This window comes from Pituophis catenifer, unplaced genomic scaffold, assembly GCF_029215685.1.
Source record: "Pituophis catenifer annectens isolate HBS135680 unplaced genomic scaffold, rPitCat1.0.hap2 SCAF_3, whole genome shotgun sequence".
Classification (NCBI taxonomy): domain Eukaryota; kingdom Metazoa; phylum Chordata; class Lepidosauria; order Squamata; family Colubridae; genus Pituophis; species Pituophis catenifer.
Genome location: NW_027256883.1, coordinates 55,952,833 through 55,979,549, shown reverse-complemented (window position 1 = coordinate 55,979,549; position 26,717 = coordinate 55,952,833). Strand labels below are relative to the sequence as shown.

Below are 26,717 nucleotides of genomic sequence, written 5' to 3'. Positions count from 1 at the left end.
AGCAACAGATTCGTTGGTTGTGATCTCTGCACCTTGCTTTTTTTTCAGCCTCTGAAACCTCCGTTTGAGAGGCTTTTTTTCAGCCTCTGAAACCTCTGTTTCAGAGCCTGTTTTCAGCTTCTGAAGCCTCTGTTTGAGAGACTGGGCAGGGCTACATTCGGTGTATAAGACACACCCAAATTTTCACCCTCTTTTAGGGGGAAAAAAGGTGCATCTTATACTCCGAAAAATACGGTAATAATAAATGTAAATATTGCTATTTGTCCTGTCTCTACCTATCTCTTCTGCTAAGTTATCCTTTCTTGAAGTGGACTCTCTAGGAGACCACTCTAGAACATCACTCATCCTGGCCGGGGATTTCCCAGAGTCCATGCATCTTAAAGTTCTGAAGCTGAGAAACACTGCTCCAGAACAGCCTTTCTTAATCTTTATTATCCTGGAGGATCCCTTCAAATAGTTTTCAAGTCTCAGGGAAGTTCTACAAGAAATTGCATACATTCACAATACAATTCACCTGTGGCCGACACAATCCACGTTTTATAAGGTTTACTACAGTAAAGTAGCATGTGGATGATTGGTTGCCCTCTCCCCTCTTTGGAAGGGCTCTATCGCTCCCACTGCCTTAAGAAAGTTCAAAACATTCTTAAAGATCCATCTCATTCTGGGCATCCTTGTTTTGAACTATTACCATCTAGCAGATGGTACAGAGCAATAAAAACCAGGACAAATAGGCTGAAAAACAACTTCTATCCCAGAGCAGTAACTATATTGAATTTTACCGTATAGTGCAATATTAATATAGTGCAATATCAGAGGTTTTCAATTCAATTGTATAGAATGTGAAGAACATGTGTTTTTGTTTTATTTTTTATGTATAATGTACACTGAAGATGGCATTTAATTTCATTGTTTGAGGTGCAATGAAAATAAAGTAAAGAAAAGAAAACTTATATGGCTGCCCATCTCATAAAAACAACTCTGGGTGACTCACAGCAATAACAGAATAACAGAGTTGGAAGGGACCTTGGAGGTCTTCTAGTCCAACCTGCTCAGACAGGAAATCCTACACCATTTCAGACAAATAGTTGTCCAGTCTCTTCTTAAAAACTTCCAGTGTTGGAACATACACAACTTCTGGAGGCAAGTTGCTCCACTGATTAATTGTTCTAACTGTCAAGAAATTTCTCTTTAGTTCTAGGTTGTTTCGCTCCTTAATTAGTTTCTATCTGTTGCTTTTTGTCATGCCTTCAGGTGCTTTGGAGAATAGGTTAACCTTCTCTCTTTATGGCAATGCCTTAGAACACTGCTATCATGTCACCCCTAGTCCTTCTTTTCATTAAACCAGACATATTCAATTCAAGCAACTGATCTTTATATGTTTTAGCCTCCAGTCTCCTAATCATCTTTGTTGGTCTTCTCTGCACTTTTTCTACAGTCTCAATATCTTTTTTATATTGTTGCGACCAAAACTAGATGCAGTATTCCAAGTGTGGTCTTACCAAGGCATTATAAAGTGGTATTAGCACTTCATGTGTTCTTGATTCTATCCTTCTGTTAATAAGCCTAGGACTGCATTGGCTTTTCATAAACTTTAAAGATAATTAAGGTCGCTACTCCTCCCAAAAAATCTGTGGAATTCCTAGCAGCTTTTCATAGGATTCTAATGTTTTTCAGGGCACTTGTTGAAAAAAGGTGGCCTAGCAATTTTCATGTGTCCTTCAACTTCCCAGGAAGTGTTGTATGAACCAGAAACATTGTATAAAACAGAAACCAGAAATGTTGTATTCCTACAGAGAGATGTCTAAAAGAATGGAAATGGGTTATTTTCATTAGTTAAGAAGTCTAGATGTTCAAAGCTGTATGTAGTGTAGATTCACCTATGCAGGTGTGTAGTGGGATCTTGGATGATAAAGGTTTCAGACCTAATTAATGCTTATTTTAGCTTCAAATCAACATGTCAGTTTTACTGCAATGAATTGATTATGTTTTAACTTAAAAGAGGCATCAATGTAAATCAAATCGCTATTTTGCAGAAAATATCATCAAGCTGTTTTGAATATAAATCCACACCTGGCCAGGTTCTGAATTTTCACAGACTGTTGTTTCATAATCCATAGCAAACTCAGGTGCATTGTCGTTAATATCCAGGATCGTGATGGCCACATAACCCCTCCCAATTTGTGAAGGGTTTTCTGATAAAAAGAACAAAAAGGAATTATTATTCTTTATCATAAACCAATTCTGCAGATATCTAACATATTCTGTATAACTGCATTAACAAAATGAAATTGTCAGTGGAAAAAATGACAACAAATGCAGCAATTGCAATATCTCAACAAATCAATGACTCATTAGATATGTTCTCCTTTTATTTCCACTACGTCTTATTTACTATTTTAGATAAAAGCAAAGGAATAAACCCGGATGATGAAGCTTGTTGCATTTGATAGTTTCAGCCATAACCAGCAGAATCTAATGAAGCTACCCTCTTTAACCAAGATGTAGGCATTGACATAGTAGTTACACACAGTAAATTTCAGTTTGCAGTAACAAAGATGACTAATGAACCTCTGTTATCCATAATATAAGTCAAATATAATTCTAGGGTTCCAAAGATTTACAAGATCAATCAATTCTGCAATGTCCTTTTAATGCCATTTATTAACCAATCTATTTCTTGTCTCTGAATCCATAAAAGTGATTACTGCAGTTTGCATAAAACAATAAAACATTACAGTAGAGATGTTTCTACAACAACAGACACACATTTTATCTTATTGTATACAGAAGTACTTTAACATACATAGAATTATAATGGAATAGAATAAATATTAACTCTTTGTATTTCAGAGTTTATAACTAGAAACTTCTATTGACATGGGTTTTAGAAAAAAAAGATTTGATTCAAACTCGCTTAACTAATACAGTGAAAATCAACACTTTATAAAACTTCCATTTTTAAAAAAATTGGCAACTTACGGCTTTCCATTGCTAAAACTGTAATATTATGAACAGCATTTGACTCTCTGTCCAATGTCTTTGCTGTAGTAATAACCCCAGTGTTGGCATCAATATTGAAATATCTTTCTAAGTCTGTATTTCGATCTATTGAATACCTGGATGAAAGATGAAAGCAAATTTTTGATGTATATATAATTGCATTGTTAAAAATGTTTCATTGATTTCACATTAAGGTGAAAGAGTTTTTATTATTTCCCCTCTTCATCTAAATTCCTTTTTGAATGTGATGTTTTATGGTCTTCCTAAACTAAAATAGTACATTATACCATGTTATCTGCTTCTGTAAAATGTACTGTGTTAGCTTAATCCCTAGATTTCATGATGTTTTTCTTAAGGGAGGTCACAGGTATATTCTTGCCTTTTCTGTTGTTTAATTCCTGGATACAGCAATTTTGTGTGTGTGTGTGTGTGTGTGTGTGTGTGTGTGTGTGTGTTGTAGAGTATCCCCTAACACATGGTTATGTGAATATAACCATAACATAAAATAGACCTGGAAATCAGCCATTTGTATTTAACCTATTCCATTTCCATCAGAGCTTGCACAGTGAGAGGTAACGGTTTTTTTAAAAAAATATTTTAGAGGCAGAAAAAGGATGGATAAGGAAATCATAGAGCAGATCAGGGATTATATATCATCACATTTGCTCTTGGAGTTTGATTGTCATCATACAAGCTCAGGCTCTTATTACTGAACACCTTTGGCTTAAACACACTCTCTTCCTTTCTCCAAATTCTTTTGAAAGAAAATTTCAAAGCAAAAACATACAGCAAAGAATACAGAGAGATTATCCAATGCTCATTGGTTTGGTTACCCTCATTGTAAACAGCCATGTCTTTTGAGATTCATTACAAATGCTTCCAGACTTGGGTATGTTGACAGGATAATAGGATAACTCTAAATCATATTCCTGCCATTACAATAAAAGTATAAAATCAGAGTTCTCACACACTGGTAGTATGAATCATTCTACATAAAGCCTTTTGTGTGTGCAGGGCAGCACTTCAAGAATGACAAAGAGCTTGTGACATGATTTAAACAGTAGCGGAGTAAATGGCTTAACTAGAATTTTCCACAGAATCTATAATTTGATTTAAGTTCATCGGGAAAGTGAGCAAGTGAAGGAAAGGAGTAATTTAGGAGGATAGCAACAACACTGTAATTGATTAAAACAAATGAGTGAGAGAGAGATGTGACTCTTTCATATACATTCCACAGCTTTACTAATTATAATGATGTTATCATTTCAGAATTTTCACCTCTTTTGGCTATGCAGCAATGGGAGATATAAATGGCAGAGAAATGTAGACCTTTCAACAGCTAGTTCAACAATCCTGACAGAAATATTGAATATTGTAAAACCATGAAAAAGAATATTTTTCTATACACATAAAAATTTTCCACATTCTGCCAAAATTATTCCTAATAAACATTTGTCTGAAGTGGTGTAGGGTTTCCTGCCTGGGCAGGGGGTTGGACTAGAAGACCTCCAAGGTCCCTTCCAACTCTGTTATTCTATTCTATTCTATTCTATTCTATTCTATTCTATTCTATTCTATTCTATTCTATTCTATTCTATTCTATTCTAAATAAAATGATTTTAAGTAGATATAGGTCAAAACAAATACTTCAATTCACTCTTGACCAAAAGGATGGACATTTCAGTTAGGACATGAAATTGGTTGCAGGTAGCAGCCATCCAGTTGATGTTTTATATGGAAATCTACATCTGTGGCTCAGTCATAAAGATAATTTGAAGATTCAGGAAAGTGATCTTTTTTATGTGAAACAATAAATATTGATCTTGCTGGACTTGGAAAAGAGACATTGGAATGTAAAGAGAGACTCTTTACAAACTGGCTAGCATAGTTAACACTAAGCCTTTGTCATATTTTTTTTTCTTATAATTATTGCAGCTAAAAAAATATTTCAGAAAAGTAACTGGGGCAGCTGAATTCTTACCAACTGGCATTAAAAATTTGCAAAAAGTTCTACAATCTTCCTATTTTGCAACCTCTCTTGCTGTTCGTTGTCATATTTGGTTTGTCTATTGTTTATTTTAAACAACTATCTTTTCTCTAACTATGTAGGATGGATCTAGAATCATTTAGTCATGTATGTGCATGATACTTTTCCCCCTCTAAGGCCATGTAATTACAAACAAAAAGGGACTAATTAGCAACTATTAACAATTAGAATTAAATTTGAAAAATAAGGACATTAGGTGTTACCTTATAAAACTTGAAAAATATATAACCATAACTAAGGTTAAAACTAAAAAGCTGTGGTGGCAAAGTGGTTAGAATGAAGTACTGCAGACTAACTCACTGCTCACTCCAGGAGTTCAATACTGAACAGCTCAAGGTTGACTCAGCCTTCCATCCTTCCAAGGTCAGTAAAATGAGGACCCAGACTGTTGGAGGCAATATGCTAACTCTAAACTGCTTAGAGAGGGCTGTAAAGCACTGTGAAGCGGTATTGTTGTGGCTCCATTATCTGAGCCTGTGTTATCGGCAGGAGAGGTCTCCGAGAGTGAAGGAGAGGAGTTGGCAAAGCCTCCCTCTCCAGGACCCTCCTCTCTGGCAATACCTTCGGTGTCCGCCGAAGATCAAGAGATAGGCCCGGGGCCAAGCACATCCATGCAGCCACAGGTGGACAGTAATGAGGAAGATGAGTCTGGGCTGGACTCTCGGCAGCATCGCAGAGATAAGCGCACGCAGCAAAAGAAGAGGCGTGCCAGGGATTAGGCTGAGTCACTGGACCACACCCCACAGGGTATAAAAGAGGGTGTGGTGGCCAGTTCAGCTCTGTGACAAGCAAAAAACGGATATCGGATAACCTTCTTTGTATTTACTGGACTTTGTTGATTATTGTGTATTGGCTTTGTTCCCGGACGAAGGGAGAAATTCCCCCCTCGTGAGTAAAGAATACCTGGCAGCCAGCCACTGGGTTGCTGCCAATTCTGATACCAGATAAACTGTTGTGGGCTGAGTTCTTTAACTGTTGCCTGTCTGTAGGGGTGCGTGTGTGAGACGGGGACAGAACAGGTATGTAAGTCTAAGTGCTAATTGCTACTGCTAAAATTCATTTTACAAAACAGAAAGATGGGGTTCCAAAAACATAAAGAGTTTATGAAATAACATTCATATTCCAATCTAGAGTATATTCTGTCTGGGCTTCTGACTTCATGCAGGAAGATTTTATTTTTGATCATTTTAACAGATTAGTTATCACAGAAGCTTTCTATCATTCTGTCTCAAATGTATAAATATTATCAGAAATGCTGCTGCTAAAATGTATACTATCATCTAGAGCAGGGATGTCAAATTGGTGACTCACAGGCCAGATACGTCACATGCAGGCCATGCCCATCCCAGCTCCGTGAATGGAAAAAATGTCACAAAATATCATGTGACGGCAACGTGAGTTTGACACCCGTGACCTAAAGAGACTAAATTAGAGATATTCTGGTTTTGGTAACAGCATTCTGATTTGATTTTTCCTACTCTTGCTTTAAGCAGTATCATATAAGCAACAAACACAGTGCTCTTGAGGTTTTAATATCGTAATTCTTAACCTCGTTTATTTCGAGCTTGTGAATGTTTCTTAATGAAAATGTTCATTTTTTGTTAAAAACATACATTGAGCTGGGTAACATGCAGTAAGTGGCTGCCATAATTGCTAATCCATATGTGCTGGACTTGAATTCCCATAAATACATACGAGATTGTAAAAATATGTTCTATACCTACAAAGCTTTAATATTCTTTTCTCACATCCTTTGAATCACGTGCTTTGCTGAATTCTTTTGTTTTACAGGAATTTGTTTGTGCATACGTTTAATCGGTATGGTTTGGCTTGCTTTAAATTATCCCACTAATAACAAACTATGTTTGTTTGTATGTTATATCTTGTGATTGTATTCTGCTATTTGGCCAGGAATGCCAAACTTGTAAAAAGCTTCATGGTCAACACCAGAGATATTGCTGGTCATCTTCATAATATCATTCTTGTCAGGTCCAGATAGATGGAATTTAATTTCTTGTCAGCTTTTAACTCTTTAAGTTAATAACTGTACTATTGTTCAGTGTCACAATGGAAGCCATTTGTGTATTTTCTTGATTATTCAACTGATTATAAGTAATCTAATAACATTGTTTCAAGCATTTTGTGCTTATCTTTTTCAAAACAGATATCAGTTTTGGCTCAAATGAAGCATTAAAAACCTGGGATTTTAAAGTTATAATTGAATAGTTATCAAGCCAGCGGTGGGTTTCACATTTTGTTTTCACTGGTTCGCCATGCATGAACACACTCGCTTCGCTCACTCTCCTTCTGTGCATGCACCTAGCCTTCCGTGCATGTGCTTTGCTCATGCACGTGCCTTCTGCGCATGCACCCAGCCTCAAAACCATGCCTAAATAGGACGGCATAGTGCCAGAGTGGGTGAACGGGCCCATCCGCGATCTCCGCTACCGGTTCGGGCAAACCGGTATAAACCGGCTGAATACTACTTCTGTATCGGGCACTTTCTGCTCTTACATTCAACAGTACTTTGTGTTAAATTATTTTGAAGAAGTTCCTTTTCAGCCAATCTAATACCACAAACTAAAATACATACATTCAGACACAAAATGACATCACACACACTAGACATATACATATTCATACACATATGGCATTTTTTGAAGAATAAATACTGAAGCAATATCCAGGACTGATTTTGTTTCTAGAAATAGTGTGTTTGTGAATAGCAGCTGGTATAATTTAGAGAGAACAAAAGCTATGGTTGGTGGATAATGAGAAATTCTTGTCATCTGTGGAATATTTTCCTCAGATTTCATTTGTGATGCATGTGGTCCCTCTCCCTGCATTATACAAATGCCACAAACCATTGCAATGTAGCCTAGAATACTGATGAAGTAGTATTTACCTATTTGAATGTTTATAAATTGCTGTGCCCCAAAGAATTAAACCTATTTGCAATTACAACAGAAAAGCAAATTAATATTATGCAGATTTAGCTGCTTCTGTCTCTTAACAGCTTACTGAACTGCACATTTATAAAGATCTTTGGCATTCCCTGCACAGTCCTTGTTAATATACTTGTACACAATTTTAAAGTGAAATGGAACCTTGTTTCAGTTGACCAAATCACTCTCTCTCTCTCTCTCTCTCTCACACACACACACACACACACACACACGCACATAGAGAAAGAGAGAGAGAGAGGGAGGGAGGGGGGAGAGAGAGAGAGAAAGAGATGTCCATCTCTCTCTCTCTCTTTCTCTCTCTCTTTCTCCCCCTCCCCCTCTCTCTGCATATGTGTGATTGTGAGTGCATGTTTGTGGCTGTTTGGGAGATATATTTTAGAGCATCTTCCAAATTACTGAAGAACTACCCTGGTCTCCAACTTTGGGATTATAAAGGAAGAAAATAAAGGGAGAGAATGGAGATATTCCTCCAGTTGAACTGCCAAAGGCCTCATACTTTCAAATACTCCTGTGAGAAAAGCAACAGATAATAAATAAGTGAGCTATCAGATTACCTGACAGGACTGTTAGATGCATCTGGATCATGGGCTGCTACAGTACCAATAATAGTGCCTACTTTGGCTGCTTCAGATACCACCATGCTATACGAAAGTGAACTGAACATGGGTGGCTCGTCTACATCCTCCACAATGATCTTGACTGTTGTCACATCATTGAATGGTCCAAGGCTTAAGAAGCGGGCATCTACCTGCTTATTCGCTGCTTCAATTCTCAGCGTGTAGCTAGTCTTTGTTTCGTAATCCAGTTCCTAGAAATGGCAAAGTTCAATTAGCAAAGTCTTTGATTTATGACTACCCAAGAATATACAGGTTTTTTCCCATCTTTGAATGCAAAAATGTTACTCTTTCCAACAGACCTAAGAAAATTTATAAAAAATAAGTTTTCACAATTCCAAATGAGATTTTTGCAATCAATTCAAGATGCTTAGAATATGGTATTGAGAAGTTTATGTGGGAGAGAACTGGAGTGAACTGGCTGTATTTCCAAGATGAATGATTTGGCTGCTTTCAGTCCCATAGCCATCAAACTAATGAATGTTCTATCAATGTAAAGGATTGTGGTGCCATATAGAAATTTCCAACCTCTAGAAATCCTTATAGGGAAACTTTCCATTAAAATAGCTGCATGACAATATAATTGTATTACATAAAGTAGGTAATAGTTTGTACTGAGAAGTAAATTGCATTTGTTTTCATCATTAATTTTCTGAGTTACTTATATGTTACAGTCTGAAATACTCAAACCAATATTATGTATTACTACTTGGTGATTTCCTCTGTTTTTACATACCTGCGAGTTCGTTTTGTGTGGGATGGGCAAATTAGTAATTAGATACATTCTGAACACTATTAATGAATAATCACATGCATAATAATATTTTCTGAATATGCAGAACTGCATTTGAACGATATAAATCAGCCGCATGGAAACTGATTGAAATACCGCTAATCTCAAAAACAAACATGAAAATTAGATTGATTAAGAATGCTGATCGCTGTTACTGAAATTCAGATTGTTATAATGGAAGAAACAGACAAGGACAAGTTGCATGACAGACAAGGTCAGATCTGAGAACATAGATTCACAGTTGTTTGACAGCTTGCTTTTTCAGTTCATGGTCATTGAGCACATTCAAAAAAGACAGGCACCAACCTTTATGGTTTCTTGTGGATGTCTCTGCACATGCTGACTTATCCCCATGCCCTATATGCCTTGTGAAAAACTGCTGATACCTTGTTTAGAGTTTTAAGATTCTAGTATCATCTCCTAGCAACTTTCACCTGCCACTGATATGGAAGCAAATCTAAACAATGTGAAGGATTCTTTTTTTGCTAGCCTGATTATGCAAATCTGCTCTTCTATGCTTCTATTACCATGTGTTAGAAGTAATTTGTGGTAGATCTGAAGCACACAAGCTTGTAATAAACAAAGGAAATGAAATGAAATGTGCCATACCTATATTTTCCTATTTTGAGTAACTTCTTTTTGTTTTCCTCTTTTGAATCAGAAAAGGGTGTGTTATGCTGATAATATTATCTCTTATTATTACTGGGATTGATGTGCATTATCTGGGAAGGTCTTGAAAATTATCCAAATACTATTGTTATTAAAACGAATATACTTATTTTAATATCTGAAATGCTAATCATGAAACCCACTTAACAACTCAATCCATTAGAAAGCAGTCAGAGCACAGTATCATAACAAAATATGAAGATTCATCACTTCAGAAAAGAATACCATTCTCTTAGATATTTTTCTTCCTCCTTCAAGAGCTCTATATAGAAGACAGAGCACATCATATGAAATCAAGGTGGTGAACTTTAATATACTGAACAATAAAAGGGTCAGGGAGGCAGAGACTATTTCAACCTCAGTAGATCTTCAGTCTTGATACAGAATTTTTTTTCAAGTGTTCTGAGACCAAAGTAAAACACATTTGCAATGAGACTTTAGTTTCAAAATCAGAATAAAATATGGAACCATTTCAAATTTTTGTTCTTAAAAGATACACTAAACTTAGAATGTTCTTAAGGAACATGTAAGTAAGTGGGGGGTTGTTTTGTTCTGAACTTAAAATAAAATGTTTCCCATTTTGTGCATATTCCTAATTAGATGCTTCATCACAATCTTATTCATTAATATTATAGTAAGTTATGATCATGGTATTTACACCTTTATTGTAGCTTTTAATTTGCTTAAATGAGACATAAATCCAGTTATTTTTTATAACTACTATATGTTTTTATAATTATTATACATAAGTCTTCTAACATATTTAACATAATATATCAATTTATCACAGGGGCTGTTCCAATTCCATTAAAAGATTCCACTGGAAGTTTCTTACACATGGTGTACCATCTAAGTTCATAGTTGTCAGATAATTAAATGTATAAATATCCATTTTATTCTAACTACTGTAGTCATTTGACAACTGCTCATGTAGGACACTTTCATATTCAACAAATTATTTGGTGGCTGCCATTGAAAACACTCCAAATGCTTTCCACACTCCCATTGTTTTTGCTTGGCTCACCACATCCAGCAGAAAGGGGGTGCTCAGAGTCCTTTTCATCAAACAGTGTTATCTTTTTGCACCTTGGAGATAGGTCTTCACAAGTCAGTGAAGACCTATCTAAGAACAGTATCCCTCTGAAAATCCAGATGGCCTCATCCCTGTTAGCTTTTCATAAGGTCCTAAATATTGGCTGTTTCCCCAGGCATTTGGGCCAGGAGGTTAAGTATGTTCTGCTGCTACTGTTGCTGATGTGATTGTGTGTGTGTGTGTATGTGTGTGAGAGAGAGAGAGGGGGGGAGAGAGGGAGGGAGGGAGGGAGAGAGGGAGAGAGGGAGAGAGAGAGAGAGAGAGAGAGAGAGAGAGAGAGAGAGAGAGGGGGGGGGAGTCATCATGGGATGTTTGTTGTGCTTTTTGTTTTAATCATTGTACACTACCCAGAGTTATTCTTATGAGATGGGCAGCCATTAATTCAATATCATATCATAGAATCAGAGTCAGTTTATTGTAGTGGTTAAGGCATCAAATTAAAAACTGGGAGACGATGAGTTCTACTCCCACTTAGGAACAAAGCCAGCTGGGTAACCTTGGACAAATCACTCTCTCAACCCTAGAAAGGAAGCAATGGCAAAGCACTTTCATACAGTTGCTGAACAGTAGAAACTGCTAGGCACAATAGGTACCATTTTCTCACTGCACCAAGTACTGATGACTAGAGAAAAGGAGAGGTTAGCTTGATTTGGTTGATGGGCCTTTCAGACTCAATTGCTGATTTTACAAATTTTATCTAAAATAAGCATTGTATTGATTTCCTTGTATGTAGCATTATTGTAACATCCTAGGATGGATATCAAAGTAAAATTCAAAATAAAGCAATGAAGATACTCTGGGTTATAATGTAAGGATACTATTCCATAAACATTTTTCTACTTAACTTTGAATTAAAAATAATTCATGTACTCTGATACTAATTATCATTGAGCTAGTCTTTGGATTACTGCAACTAAAATATGGGTTTGAAATATAATAGCAAATAGCAACTATCCTGAAAGTTAAAGGGACAATTGCATTCTCTAATTCTTTAGTATAGTGAATAAAGCTTGAAGGCTTCATTAATATCTATCTGATAATTTTATCTCCTTAGATCTTCACCTCATCTAGTTTTCCAGAGATCAGTTTTAAGATTCATACAGATAAAATGATAAATTTTAAATAATGTAATTTATATCACATTCCCATTTGCAAACTGATGTAGGTTATCTCTGAATACTGCTCAATCATGTTAACATCTTTGAATTAGACTTTTGCTTCATTTTATTAATATTTAAAATTCAAATAGTACTAAATTCTCTAATAAACAACTGAGTCCTATACTGAAGAAATGCATTTTTAATGTTTTTATACAAATTGTTCTTGAGTTGTATAAAACATACTTTATCTATTTGTCTGTAAATTTAGGTGGAATTGACAGCAATACGATCAGTAACCTACCATACCGTTATCTTTGCACTTTTCATTAATTAAATATTTTATCTATTGCCAAATGACTTACTTGAATCCCAAAGCACCCAAAAAAACCCCAATCTTACCTTTTGTATCATAATAATTCCTTCTTGCGTCTCTTTGTCCACTAAAATTTTGAAAACTCCCAAGCCATCACCATCCACAATCTTATATTCCATTTCAGCATTAACCCCTATATCAGCATCTGCAGCCTTTAATCTAGCCACCATTGAAGCCACAGGAAGTGATTCTGGAACATTATATTGGTACGATCCTATAAAATTAAAAGTGATTAGTGAATCTTCATGGTTCATAGATCTATTAATCTAAGACCTTCTTTAGTTAACCGTAAAGGGTAGATACAAAATGAGGGCAGTTTTGAAGCAGTGCATTTTGTTTCTATAAGTCCATCTAGGATTCTCGGCATCCTTTACACCAACGTTACTCCTTTCTTCTATACTACAAAGGCACCATGTATAAATACACCATGGAAAAGTACCTAACTCATCAAATGGGTTGGAACTGGAACATCCAGAATTTCTGTTTAAAAAGGAGCATTCTCAGGAATAAACACAAGTAGTTTTTACTTCTTAAGATCTCTAAAAGGAAAAAAAATTCTTTAGGGGGGAATTTGGGGGTGGGGGAAATATCCAAGTACATAATAGCAGTATTCTCTGCTCTGGACTCTCAGTAGGATTTAATTATATGAGAAAGATAGTGATCTGTCCCCTGACAGTGTATACTAAAACTACATAATGAACACAAGAGATTATTTTTGTTGATTTATTGACAGTTCACTGGAATGCCACAATCAACTCTTATGCATAATTTTTGGAATAAAAGATGAAAGGTATGGACTTTTGTGATGGCATATTAACGTTTTCTGCACTTTTAATTCAGTCTACATTTCTTTGAGAATATCGATGCACAAATTAATTGCTGAAAATAATGCCTAACCTAAAGTTTCTGTCAAAGGGAAATCTACTTCCAATGGCACTTTAGCTTCTATAGGCCTCAAGTCACTAAAGGAAAATAATAAATGAATTTGCAGGATCACAGATAAATCTTTATTGTGTCTTAAGGAGACAATTTTTCCATGTCAAATAATTGAGTCAAATTCTAGTCTTGTACTGTATTGGATTTTCTTGTGGCTGAACTGAAAAACTGAAATTGATCAGATTACAGATTAAGAAAACAGAAACTGACACCACAAACCTTTCCACTTCTCGAAACTGAATCTGTTGCATTTTATTGTTTGTATAAGTAATTTAAGATGGGAGGAAAATAAAATTTCCATTTTCTTTTCCACTTATAAAGAAACTAGTTTTAACAATTTGTATATACTCTGAATATCAAGGTAACTTTCTTTTGCAATGGGACTATTAAGAAAAGCAGGGAAATATAATACTTTTGAAAAATAGAATAACTGAAATGTGGAAACAGATTTCTTTTTCTTATTTGATTTATCCATAAAACGGAAGGCAGACTGGTTCTGGTTTCCCCCATATTGATTTTTTTTCCTTCCTTCCTTCCTTCCTTCCATCCATCCATCCATCCATCCATCCATCCATCCATCCATCCATCCATCCATCCATAACAGACCATAAGAACAAGACTCAAAGGAAAAAACAGTTTTGAGACTTTTGGGTTTCCAAAAGATATGTTGTTACAAATATTAGGGAGTTTTGAAATGAGAGAAAAAGGCAAATATAAGAGGTTACACTATTGGATAATAACCAATTCAAAGTACAGTGTTGAGTGACAATTGATATTTGCTTTATATTCCAAAATAACTTTTACTATCATCATTGGCATTCCACATTTCTCTAAATCCATGGCATTCTGTCTTAGTGGCAATTAGTAGATATGAATCCTCAAAGAAAATATATTTGAATGATTCAAGGAAACATTAAGAACTCTACATTATCAGGATTTATGAAAAATATCTCATACTATATTACTAATAACATCTTTTTATTTCTGTATATGAAAAACAATGAACAGCTATTGTCTGGAATCAGCATTTTCTATAAGAAACAGCTAAAGAAGCTGAAAAAAATTTAATTCATAATTTGAATCTTGGTCCAAAATTAATTTCAGACATTAAGTAGCTGAATTTTAGCCATTCCAAGTAGCATACTAATATAAATTTGTTACTGTACAAATTACCTTTAATTATCAATATAAAAACTTACTGCGTGGAAATCGTGGAGGATTATCATTGACATCAGTCAGGGTAACGGTGACAGATGTGGTCCCAGAAAGACCCCCATTTTGACCAACCATATCCTTGGCTTGAATGACAAGCAAATATTGGTCTTTTGCTTCTCTATCCATATTGGGAAGTGCAGTCTTGATAATACCTAAAGTATACCAAAATAGTACATAAAGTAGGGGTAAACATCTTATCAGTTACTAAGCATGAACATACAGCAGGAACATTTGCATTGTAACCCCCCCCCCAAAAAAAATACAAAATTCTGGGCTTCCATGACTTTAAATTATCATGTATTTCAGTGAGCATCATTCATAAAGTATTAACTCTAGGCAGGCCCACTTATGTCAAATAATCACTAATTTTAAATATCCAGCAAATGATAAGTCTTTCTCTTGCCCAGTATATGATATGACCAAATGATCATCTACCTTTTATCTCCAGGAACTACTTTTAAGCTCAATCAGGTTTATTATTCCTACTTTACTGTTGCTGATTTTCTTACCAGCGTTATTTGTTTTGCTTCACTCTTCCATAACATTATTTACCTTTCCCATACTTAATGTTCTTTCATTTCTCTATGTTTTAAATGACATATACACCACTTTTTTTTTTAAAAAAAAAATGAGGGTCACCTGAAACATCCCACTGGATTTCAACTTCTTTGCACATTTACAAAGAAGTAAATGAGGTTAGGAGAATTAAAACCAAAATTTCAAAATACGATCAATATGATCACTTCCTAGGTATTAACTATTTTTTTCCTTTGTCATATTAACATGTTGTGTACCACTGCTTTAATAACATTAAAGAAAATAATGATTCATAAAATGACCCAGATTTGCTTGGTTGTCAACCCAATTTAGTCTACACCAGTTAAAAGATCAACACTGTACATAATACATTATGTTTTAATTCATACACCTTAAAATTAAGCTCCTATAACTAAATAGAATATTCTCAATATAACTAGAACTGCTAAGAATACTATGGTCTACCAAATTACCATACTTTAGATTTCATTCCATCTATCTCAAATTCCTATATTTGTGAATGCAGCTGAAGAATATAAGAAGAACCCCCGGGGTCAGGCCAACAACTCAGTTACAATATTGTGTTACACAATGTCTACCCAGATGCATTCAGGAAGCTTATAAGTACACCAAGATTTCCATTCTTTAAAAATTGAAAAATTGCAGTGCTTGAAACCATACAGTTAACTGCCATGTTGTTAAATTCCAAATTGGAATAGTCCAAATTTAAAATCTGAACAGTCAAAGGATTTGGGAATACATTATTGCATGAACTTTCAAAATAAACAGTTCCAATATTCTGCAAAGTAAACAGTAACAAGGGGTGGGGCTAAAGTTTTGGGAAAAAAAATTTGAAGGGTCATTGCAGTCCTTACACTTATAAGTGCCAAAACTCCAAGGACTGTTTTATTTCTATAATGTTAAAAGCTGCTATCAAGAACATACAGTGACACCTCAGAGACAAACCATACAATGGTGTAGAGACTTTGGGCTCAATGGGTTACTGCCCTTAAATGGATTATGCTTGGTATAGAAATTATTTCATTTTTTTTAAGGTAGCCATTGGATACAACAAATGAATTGTTTGTCTCAATCTCTGAGATTTTCACTACTCAACTTAAAGTTGCTTATTTTAAGGCTTTTTTAGTGAATTGTAAAAACAAAAGAAAAGAAAGGAATAAGATCACATGATGGGGATGTTGCAAACTGGTATGTGTTCTGAGTTTTTCCAATGCTACAGTGTAAACAGGATGGGACTAATAAAAATTAGGTAATCCAGTCAACATCTAATGGCAAGAAACTGTAGGAGTTGCAATTCCTCTCAAACAAAATAAGGGAAGACATTACATTTCCTACTTCCATTACAGTCTATGCACACACAGACTGATTTGTTAAACAGAAGTAGTCAAAGCCTTTTTCTGTGCCATCAAAGTGACAACATGGACGAACAATAGCATTTATCATTCTGTTGCCAAACTCCCATGCTGCCAAAATGAGTTTCTTAAGAATCCCAAACCATAAATGACCCAGTACAATCTTGGTGCTATTAATAATCTGATGCCATGCTGTGCATTTAAATGAAGCTATTCTAAATTAGCTAATATCTTAAAAATAAAACAAAGCAAAATCACTCACTATAATTAGAGAACTTTGATGTAGGAGCTGAAGCACTGTATTGTCTGAAGCAGTTTTAGAGCTATCCATTTGGCCATCTCTTTGTCACTTGTAATTACTCTTTGAAATTTAAAAGAAGAGGGAAGAAAAGAACAGAACAACTGTTCTGTTACCATTCAACTATGTAGATAAGCATTGGGCAATTAAATATCCCTCCTTTAACTAGGAAGGTTTTCATATTGTTATACAGTACAGCAGGCAGAGATATAAGATTTTATCTCACCATTGTTCCATGTCACCAGCTGAGAAAAGACAAAATATATGATCAGCTAAAATGCATTGGCCTTCTATATTATCCTTGATATTTATAATCTCTAGATCCAGATGTACTTCTTTCTTCTTCTTTTGAATTTCGAACAGAGGTGGTATTCAGCAAGTTCTGACCAGTTCTGGAGAACCGGTAGCAGAAATTTTGAGTAGTTCGCAGAACCTCTGACTGGCCCTGCCCCTATCTATTCTCTGCCTCCTGAGTCCCAGCTAATTGGGAGGAAATGGGAATTTTGCTGTAACCTTCCCCTGGAGTGGGGAGGGAATGGAGATTTTACAGTATCTGAAAAAAATGGTAAAAGAGTTCCTGCGGATTTTTCTCAGCTAGTTGTTGCTGATAAGGGGCAGTGCTGATCTCCATTTCAAGGGCATTGAGAACACTGTTACCTTCCCACCAAAGCTGTACCACTTATCTACTTGTATTTGTATCCTGTAAACTGCTAAATTGGCAGGAGCTGGGGTGAAGATGGGAGCTCACCCCATCATGTGGAGCTCAGATCTCAAACCTGGGCTGCCCACTTTCCAGCCAACAAGCCCAGCATCTTAACCACTGAGCCACTGCGTTGCCCATTTAGGCCTGAATCCAGACTGAACAGGGTCCAAATAGTTTGTTTCCTTTAGGGCAGGGGTGTCAAACTCGTGGCCCATGGGCTGGATGCATTACGCACTGGCCATGCCCACCCCCAGTTTAGTGAAGGGGGAAAGTCACAATACATCATGTGACGATGTGACAACACGAGTTTAACACCGCTGCTTTAGGGTGTTCAAAGTTGATTCACCAGGATCAACTCTATTATTCAACACTGTTGATCCAGGGATGGCCTCCTTAAAAGTCAGATCTTCTTGGTACAGTCATTCTTAGGATAAGTTGAAAGAAAGAGAATAGCTTGAGGTTATGGACAGGCAAACCTAGAGGTATGAATTGAATAAATCTATGAGCCCCTCATAAAACTTCCACACACTAAACTTTTATGTGCTTATTTCTAGAAAAGTGAAAATGGATATTTGTGCTGCTTTATGGCTTAGAGAATTGTTACTACTAAGATCAGCAAGTGCAAATTAATATTGATCCTCTCCCTTGCTCAGAAAAACAAAGTGAAATGTGGAAGAAACAAAGTGAAATGTTATTATGCTCCCTATCCAAATACTTTTCTTGATCAATACAAGACTATTCCATTTTTCCATAAACAGAAAGCACATCATGTTGAGCAATCATGTTGGGTATAAATGTAATATTTCAATAGTACTTGCAGAATTCAAGGAGTGACAGAATTCAAGGAGTGTGAAAGAGTCAAAGCACGTGCAGTGGAAAAATATATTCACAAACTGTTATCGTTCTTCTTATATTAAGGGGCGCTCACAAACTGGTGTCAAACAGTATGGGTTTTTCAGCTGCCATATCTGGATACAATAAACAATAACAAAAGAAGGCTAACATTGGGCTCTGCATATACAAGGATCTTCTGTTCCACAGATTCTGACAGGCCTTAACTTTTGCTTGAAATCCTAGACATACATAAACATGTTTCTGTTAGCCGCAATTATCCTAATGTACAAATAACTTTTTTAAAAATCAGATCCAAACATGAACTGATGTGTATTTAGATTCCTGTTTGGTGATTCTGCTTTGACCTGAATTTAAACCTTGGTCTTCAACCCTTAGATCATTTTGACGAGCCCTTTCTTATGATTCCTATTTATTCCTACCAACAGACATAGGGCATTCTTTGATATCATCCAAGGGCAGCTCTAACAATGGAGTTCTGTGACTGTTTTATTTCTCGCACTCATAATACATAACAATATCATAGTATGAAGTACTATAATATAATGTACATGATGAGAGCATTCTAGGTACTATCATAATGTTTTTAGCAAATATGAAAAGTTCTTTCCAGATGAACATAGATTCTTGATTTTCTGCTCAGAAAGGACAAAATTTATGGCATAAATTGCCATAATAATTAAAAAAGTGCTACATTTTGGTAATGAAATAGTATTTTTACAAAAAAAAAAGTGAAACATTTCAGTAATACAGTGCAGTCAGGTGTACAAACATATCTTCACAAAGACAACATTTGTGGAACCTTTTCAAATATAAAGCAAAACATAGCTTTGAGAGTTTCAGAGCATACTAATGAATGAGGAAGGGAAAAGAAATGATAACACTGCAAGAATAAAAAAAATAAAAATGAATAGAAATAATATCAAGTATTTAAACATTTCAAATATATACTTGTTAGAACACATTTTACGCTTGTGATAATTCTTTTTTACTTGCAGTAGCACATCAATAATCACATTCTGAATACCTAGTCCAATCCATAATCAAGAGAACTGCAGGGTTCGAATCTCGCCAAGGCTCAAGGTTGACTCAGCCTTCCATCCTTTCTAAGGTAGGTGAAATGAGGACCCAGTTTGTGGGGGCAATAAGCTGACTTTGTATAAATATACAAAAGGATGAAGGCTATTGCTGAGCACATTGTAAGCCGCCCTGAGTCTCCGGAGAAGGGCGGCATATAAATCAAATTAAAAAAAAAAAAAGAGAGAACATGGTAGAACGACATTTTTCCTCTTTCCTCATTAAGTCTCATATTCAAGGAAACAAGCCACTTTTTTTTAAAGGACCTTATTGTTAAAGATCTAGAGACACTGTAAGGTAAAATTGGCTTTCCCATTAGGAAAAAAAAAAATTAGATGACTGACATTGAGATGAAATAATGGTAATTGTCTTAATCATTCCTCCTGAGTTTCCCTCCCTTCCAAAACAATCTTTAAGTTACCCTGAAGGTGCTGTCCAAGTTGCCTTGAAAGCTCTATAAGTTTTCAATCTTCAGAAGTGATTGACATTTTAATATAGTTATCTGAAGCCAATTTCAATTTCTAGTACAGTACACTAATACTTGGAAGCAAGGGGAGGAATATGGAGGGCAGGTGGTCCTTTTTCTTTGTCTCCGGCACCAGAATGCCATGGGCTAATTCTGCTGAATGGAAAAGATCAAGAGAAAGTAATGTGTGATTGGTTCCTCTCCTTTCAAGGACGAAATAACTGTGGAATGTGTTTTGAAATAACAATTTAATTGGGTACCTCCAAAATGCTTCAGTGACTTTGAGATCCTTATGTATGATATAGAATGTTACAACTACAATTATATGTGTTTAACTCTCTAATAGTGACATAAATAGCTGGCCAATGTGGTTTGTCACTTCCTTAATCTCTGCCTATCAGAACACAGTTGGGATGGCAAAACTGACATTCCTTGGGAGCTTCATTCACTTTCTCAGCACTTAATTTCTTTAATACGTTAAGCTATAAATTCTAACTTCGTTCTTCCTTGCAGTAACTTCTATGCTCACAACTATTCACACAACTGGGAATTCAACTCAGCACTAAGCATTCTAAATATAGACTCATGACTGACCTTATTTTTATAGTCTGCATTACTGAAGCAGATTTTAGTCTCTTGACAATGAAGGATTGGGTGCCAGGTTAATATTTAATGGTACTAGCCCAAACTTTTAACATCCTAAAAATAGGGATCAGGTAGAAAGACTACTTTTTTGTTTTTGCATTGCTGTCACAATGCAAATGTATTTTCTTGTACACTGGTATGAATTCACCAGGAATATGGAGGTATAGAAGTAAATAAAGTGAATAAATAAATAATCAATTTCACCACTTTCTTTGTCCAATCTCCTACTCTGTAATTTACCTATTCCATGTATTGTACTTTTTGACTTCTGCTGCCTACTCTAACTAAGGCAGAACACTGATAATAAACCATAATCCTCACAACCAAGACTTGCAAGTAACCAAGAGGTCCTTTTGAGAAAGGGCCAAATTTGTCACCAATTATCCCAACCCTCCAAGCACCAAATAAAGCCCAGTTATCAGAAGCGGCATAATTATATCAGAAGCTTTCACCAAAAATCCTAATCAGACTAACACCCAACCAAAACCAATGATGAGAGGGTCCTTCCAGGGATAGGCCAAGTTTGGTAACAATTATGTCAGCCATCCTGGCATTGATACTTAATTATAAAAGGAAATGAAGCTCCACACGACTGTGGCAGGAAAAACATGTAGGAAATTAGGAGGATTTAAAAAAAAAAAAAAAAAAAACACCAGCTTTTAAAGTGTGCATTTTCAAATTAAGCTAGGATACTCTCTGTTTTGATTCCCCTAATCTTATTGATTCTTTACTAAATAGTTTGGAAGCTATTGTTCTATCTTTAATTTATATTTATCTTTGACCTAAAATAGTTATGAAGGAATATTGCATATTGGATATGTAAGAGTTACCTTGTAGAGAGATGGCAGCAAACAAATGTAATAAATAATAGTATTATTTTAAAAAAGTATTGTGCTAAAACCTTTGAAGATATCCAAGTGAAACTTAATAGGATTAATATTCTGTAAAGGGCCTATCATCACTGCTGTTTTCATCCCAGTCTGCTAAAAATGAAGCAGCATCTGGCATTTTGATTTTTTTTTCCCATTATAGTTATCAACAATATCTGGATTTGAAAATGGATCAAATCAGATAGCCAATGAATTTTCAGTTACAGATTTGAATAGAATGAAACTGTCTTGGAATTTCAAACCTCTAATTCAAATGGAATCAGAGGTGATCCACAAAGACTTATCAATTTGCTATTCAAACTGTTGTGTTTGTATCCTTAAACTGGGCAAAACAGCACATCACAGGGCAAACCCATTTCAACTAATGTATTTCAGCCTAATTTAGACAGATTATTCTGGATAGAAATGATTTTTTTGAAAATTCTTGCTGTTTCAATCCCATTGCTCTTCATTGCCACAGCTGCTCTGCCACAGTTATGTGATCCTCATTTCCTTTCCACAAGTCAATAGGGAAACCTGGGAAGCTTGCAGGAAGAAAGTCAGTGGGGATCTCATGTCTGCAGCTGATAGCAATAGCAATAGCACTTAAGACTTATATAACACTTTACAGTGCTTTACAGCCCTCTCTAAGCGGTTTACAGAGTCAGCATACTGTCCCAACAATCTGGGTCCTCATTTTACCCACCTCGGAAGGATGGAAGGCTGAGTCAACCTTGAGCCTGGTGAGATTTGAACTGCCAAATTGGAGACAGCCGGCAGTCAGCAGAAGTAGTGCACTACTGTACTTTAATCACTGCGCCACCGGGGCTTCTAATGGTAGGAACATGGTAGTTATTTTGGACTTCTTTTTTAAATACGGAAATATATCTGAAAGAATAACGCAATGGATCACAGATTGCTAGTTATAGATAAAAGCACAGGAGAATATTTACCTGTCTTTGGTTCCACAGAAAAATAAGGTTGACCTTGAAGGATGCTGTAAACCACTCTGGCACTGTTGCCATATGTAGGGTCATCTGCATCGGTTGCTGTTACTTGTACTACGGAGGTTCCTGGAAATGTTCAGAAATAATAATGAATTTGTTAATGTTCGTCATGAAACAGAGGAACAGAATATTGTGTTTCTGAGGTGAGCATTTTTAATGAAACTCAGCCCAATACAGCTCCAAACCATGTTGATATGTATGTCATTTAGATTACACCGAATTTCTTTGATGCTTTTAACATCAAATGAGTTGATGGCACTTGTCAGTTATTCATCTAATGTTATTCTCGAACTGCAAAATCAAATAGTGCCGGAAATAGAAGGCATCTTCCATTTACTTCCAGAGAAAATGCACACAAGATACAAACGAGTCACATCAATGTCAAGCAATTTAGCAATATATCCATCCATAAGACTTTAATATTGATAATTTAAAAAAGATTTTGGGCTATAAAACTTGTAGTATCAGTCTTTTCCTGCCATTAGAAGCAATTATTCCAGAGCAGAAAATGGAGTTTTTGGAACCATGTGTCAGAAAGGTATGAATAGATGTCATTTATATTCCTGGTGTGCATATGAAGGTAGGAATGCACAGATTGATGATAGCTGCCTCTGACGCTCCAGAGAATTGTTATAATGGAAGAACCAGAGACAAATTCACAGAGAAACTGTGCACATGTTGTTTGTTGTGAGGAGTAAATGTTGAAAAAAGCCAAAATGCCTTTGCCTACTTCGTTGTATGAAGTGAAAATTAGATATGTTAGGAAAAATATTCAAGTATTTTAAATGGGGTACCCAAGATCTATGGTAAATAAGGTAAAAGAAAAGATATAGGATCAAGAATGGATTGGCCCTTGATGAACGTGAATTAATACAAAAGTGCATGAGCAATATGAAAGAGGTACACTGAGGTGGTTTGATCATCTAGAAAAAAATGAATCAGGCTCAAATAGAAAAGAAAATTAAAGGGGTTAAAATGAAAAAAGAGAACAAAAAGTCATGATTTGATGAAGTTGGTGTTGATGAAATTTTAAAAAAGGGAAAAGTTTAACTAAATATGAATTGGTCTATGGACAGGATATAAACAAGGATAGTATACAAGAATGCAAAAGTTATAGTGACATATGGTTGGTGTATATGTTTGCTTTTCATATCTCAAGCCTTTAATTCTATAGCATAGTATTTCTTATTCATTTGTTTGTTTGTTCATTCATTTTTGCACTTTGAATAATAAAATGGTTTATGCCCAAATGAAATAGTGTGGTATACATATGTATACGGCATCTCAATATGTGCCAAAAAAGGTTTTGTTTTCTTTCTTTAGACTGTAAGTACTATGCAGCAAAATATTATTATGGTTAATTTGTTTTAGGATTCTAAAAAAGTACAAAAGGAATACATTCTCTATCCCTTATTAACATATGACTTCTAAAATAGATGAAAACCCTTACTTCTGAAAATGGTTCTATACTTTTGTTTCTTTAATAAAGAATTCCTCAAATATGGCCCACAAATAATATTGCAAATGGCAACACATATATAACGTTTGCAAGTATGTTGATATGTTTATCTAGTCTGTTTGGAAGCATATGGCAATGCAGTTATGCCATTAGGGCAAACTGTAAGGCAGAGTTCCAGGTTTCATTCCCCACTGTGATCTAGAAAGCCCATAGCAGGGACCACACCCCACTTACTGAAATAAGTAACCATAATATGCATTTTTGTATTACCGAAAAGCACATTTGGATTCTGCAGAGCAGAGGTGGTAGTCACTTACCTTCGCTACCGGTTCGTGTAGCGTGAGCGTGCACCACCTCGATGCATGTTCAGGACCTTCTGCGCATGCGCAGTGTCAAAAACGGGACATGATTATGTCTGGACGATGGGCGGAGCCTCCTGCCGCCACCATCAGTTCACCCAAACCACATAGAACAGTCTGAATACCACCACTGCTGCAGAACCTTCCTATTCTGAGGGCTTTTGTAGATCCCTTGTCTCTGTCACTGCTGCCTATCTCTGACCTAGGAAACACACTAACCTTGATACGACACTTACTTAAAACAAGCTTATTTTATCACATTTAAGGAATTTGAGAACAAAAGTGCCTGTAGAAAATTATTCTCTTGGGCAGCATGACCAAAGAAAAGGATTGCTGAAGCTGTAATTAAATCTACGGAGGATTCCAAGTTGCCTGGTGTGTATGAGAGAAACCTTTTTCTTTCCATCTTTGCTCTATTCTGTTTGAAGATAAAATCAAATCAAATCTTTATTGCGGTCATAGACCAGCATAACTGCTAGAAGATTGTTTTCCCCAAATACATAATCAAGTTAGCCTTTAGGTACGTTGTCCTAAATAGAGAGTGTTCTGAAAAGATTGCTGATGTGGGAGTAATAGAAACAAAGTCAGAGTTTTTCACCAGAAGACAAATTGTAAAGTAAAGAAACAAAGGCTTGTGGCAGACAGGAGAGGGTAGAAAAGATATATAGACAAGGAAAACAGCTATGTAATGATATTGATACCTCAGTGTACAAGGGGGAACAAGAGTGAAAAGTGAGGGAACTTGGAAAGCTATAAAGAAAGGAGAGAGACATTAGAGGAAGGGTGAATTATTACAGACTTTCTTTATAATCTGTCTAAAACTGTCTGCAGGAGCAGTGTAAATTTGCAGAGATATCCAGAAACAAAACAAAACAAAACAAAACAGAACAGGTGCTCATGGACTCAGCAGGACTTTACAAGACAAAACTGTAAATTACAAACTCCCAAAGCAGCTTCACATGAATAGCTGCATGGACAAACTACCTCTCCGACGATTCTCCTAATCTATTCAAGTCTATCTAAAGTAGAAAGGCAGGCGCAGCCCAGGCTAAACTGTACTAGCAGAGAGATTCCAACCTTAAAAAGGAGAGGGAAAGTCTAGCAGCAACTGATGTTTTTGCCAAGGCTGTTCTAACCTTGAAAAAGCAATAAATAAATAAATAAAATGCTGGCAATTTAAAAGAGAATGTCCAGGTTAATAAAAGGGGGGAAATGCTAATATAGGTATTTAAAAATTTAAAATATGTATGTATGTATGTATGTATGTATGTATGTATAGATGTATGTATGTATAGATGTATATAAGTAAGGGATGCGGTGGCTCAGTGGCTAAGATGCTGAGCTTGTTGATCGAAAGGTTGGCAGTTCAGCAGTTAGAATCCCTAGCAGCAGCATAACGGGGTGAGTTCCCGTTACTTGTCCCAGCTTCTGCCAACCTAGCAGTTCAAAAGCATGTGAGAAATGCAAGTAGAAAAATAGGGACCACCTTTGGTGGGAAGGTAACAGCGTTCCATGCATCTTTGGCATTTAGTCATGCCGGCCACATGACCATGGAGATGTCTTTGGACAGCACTGGTTCTTCGGCTTTGAAACGGAGATGAGCACCGCCCCCTAGAGTCGGGAATGACTAGCACATATGTGTGAGGGGAACCTTTACCTTTATAGATGTATGCATGCATGTATGACATGTATATCCAGCCTAAATGTCTCTGAACATAAGCAGAATTCTTCCAATGAAATGGCTTAAGAAGTTCTTGTAAAATAGAACCAAGACATTTTTTTTCAAAATCAATTGTTGGACAAAATTTCTTAACTTTTTCTGTTTTCATCCCAATACATACAAGCACACATGTATACACACATACAAATCCAGAAAAAGATCACCTTCTGGTGAGCACTAGCTACTGTTACTGCTATCAGTAACAGGCCACAGTTCTGTGCAACTTCTCTGTAGAAAAACAAAATCATTGAAAAGATCTCCAATTACTCTGTCCGCAAACTGGATAGAGAAATTACTATCAGGAAGATTAAATATACCAAGTATGAACAAAAAGTCTTTTGTTTATGATCTTTCCTTTAAGGTGATTTACTTTCTGTTTTAAGAATTTGACACCAATACTTTCCATGCTCTGTGTCTTCAAAGAACAGCTTTTTACAAGCTTAATTCAAGGACAGAGGAGTTCTCAACATGTCTTCAATTCACATCAGTGGTGGGAATCAAATTTTTTTACTACTGGTTCTATGCACATGGCATAGCCTGGTGGGC

At 35.9% G+C, this 26,717-nt stretch overlaps 1 protein-coding gene across 1 annotated transcript in view; it reads right to left on the bottom strand.

The window, feature by feature from the left end:
* Nucleotides 1-26,717, bottom strand: part of CDH7 (cadherin 7) — a 107,926-nt gene that overhangs the window by 15,138 nt on the left and 66,071 nt on the right. The window contains exons 3-8 of the mRNA XM_070942411.1: nt 22,580-22,699; nt 14,791-14,958; nt 12,682-12,869; nt 8,568-8,821; nt 2,980-3,116; nt 2,071-2,192 (exon numbers count right to left, since the gene is read on the bottom strand). Coding sequence (XP_070798512.1) covers nt 2,071-2,192; nt 2,980-3,116; nt 8,568-8,821; nt 12,682-12,869; nt 14,791-14,958; nt 22,580-22,699 — 989 coding nt within the window. The remainder of the gene's footprint in view (nt 1-2,070; nt 2,193-2,979; nt 3,117-8,567; nt 8,822-12,681; nt 12,870-14,790; nt 14,959-22,579; nt 22,700-26,717) is intronic.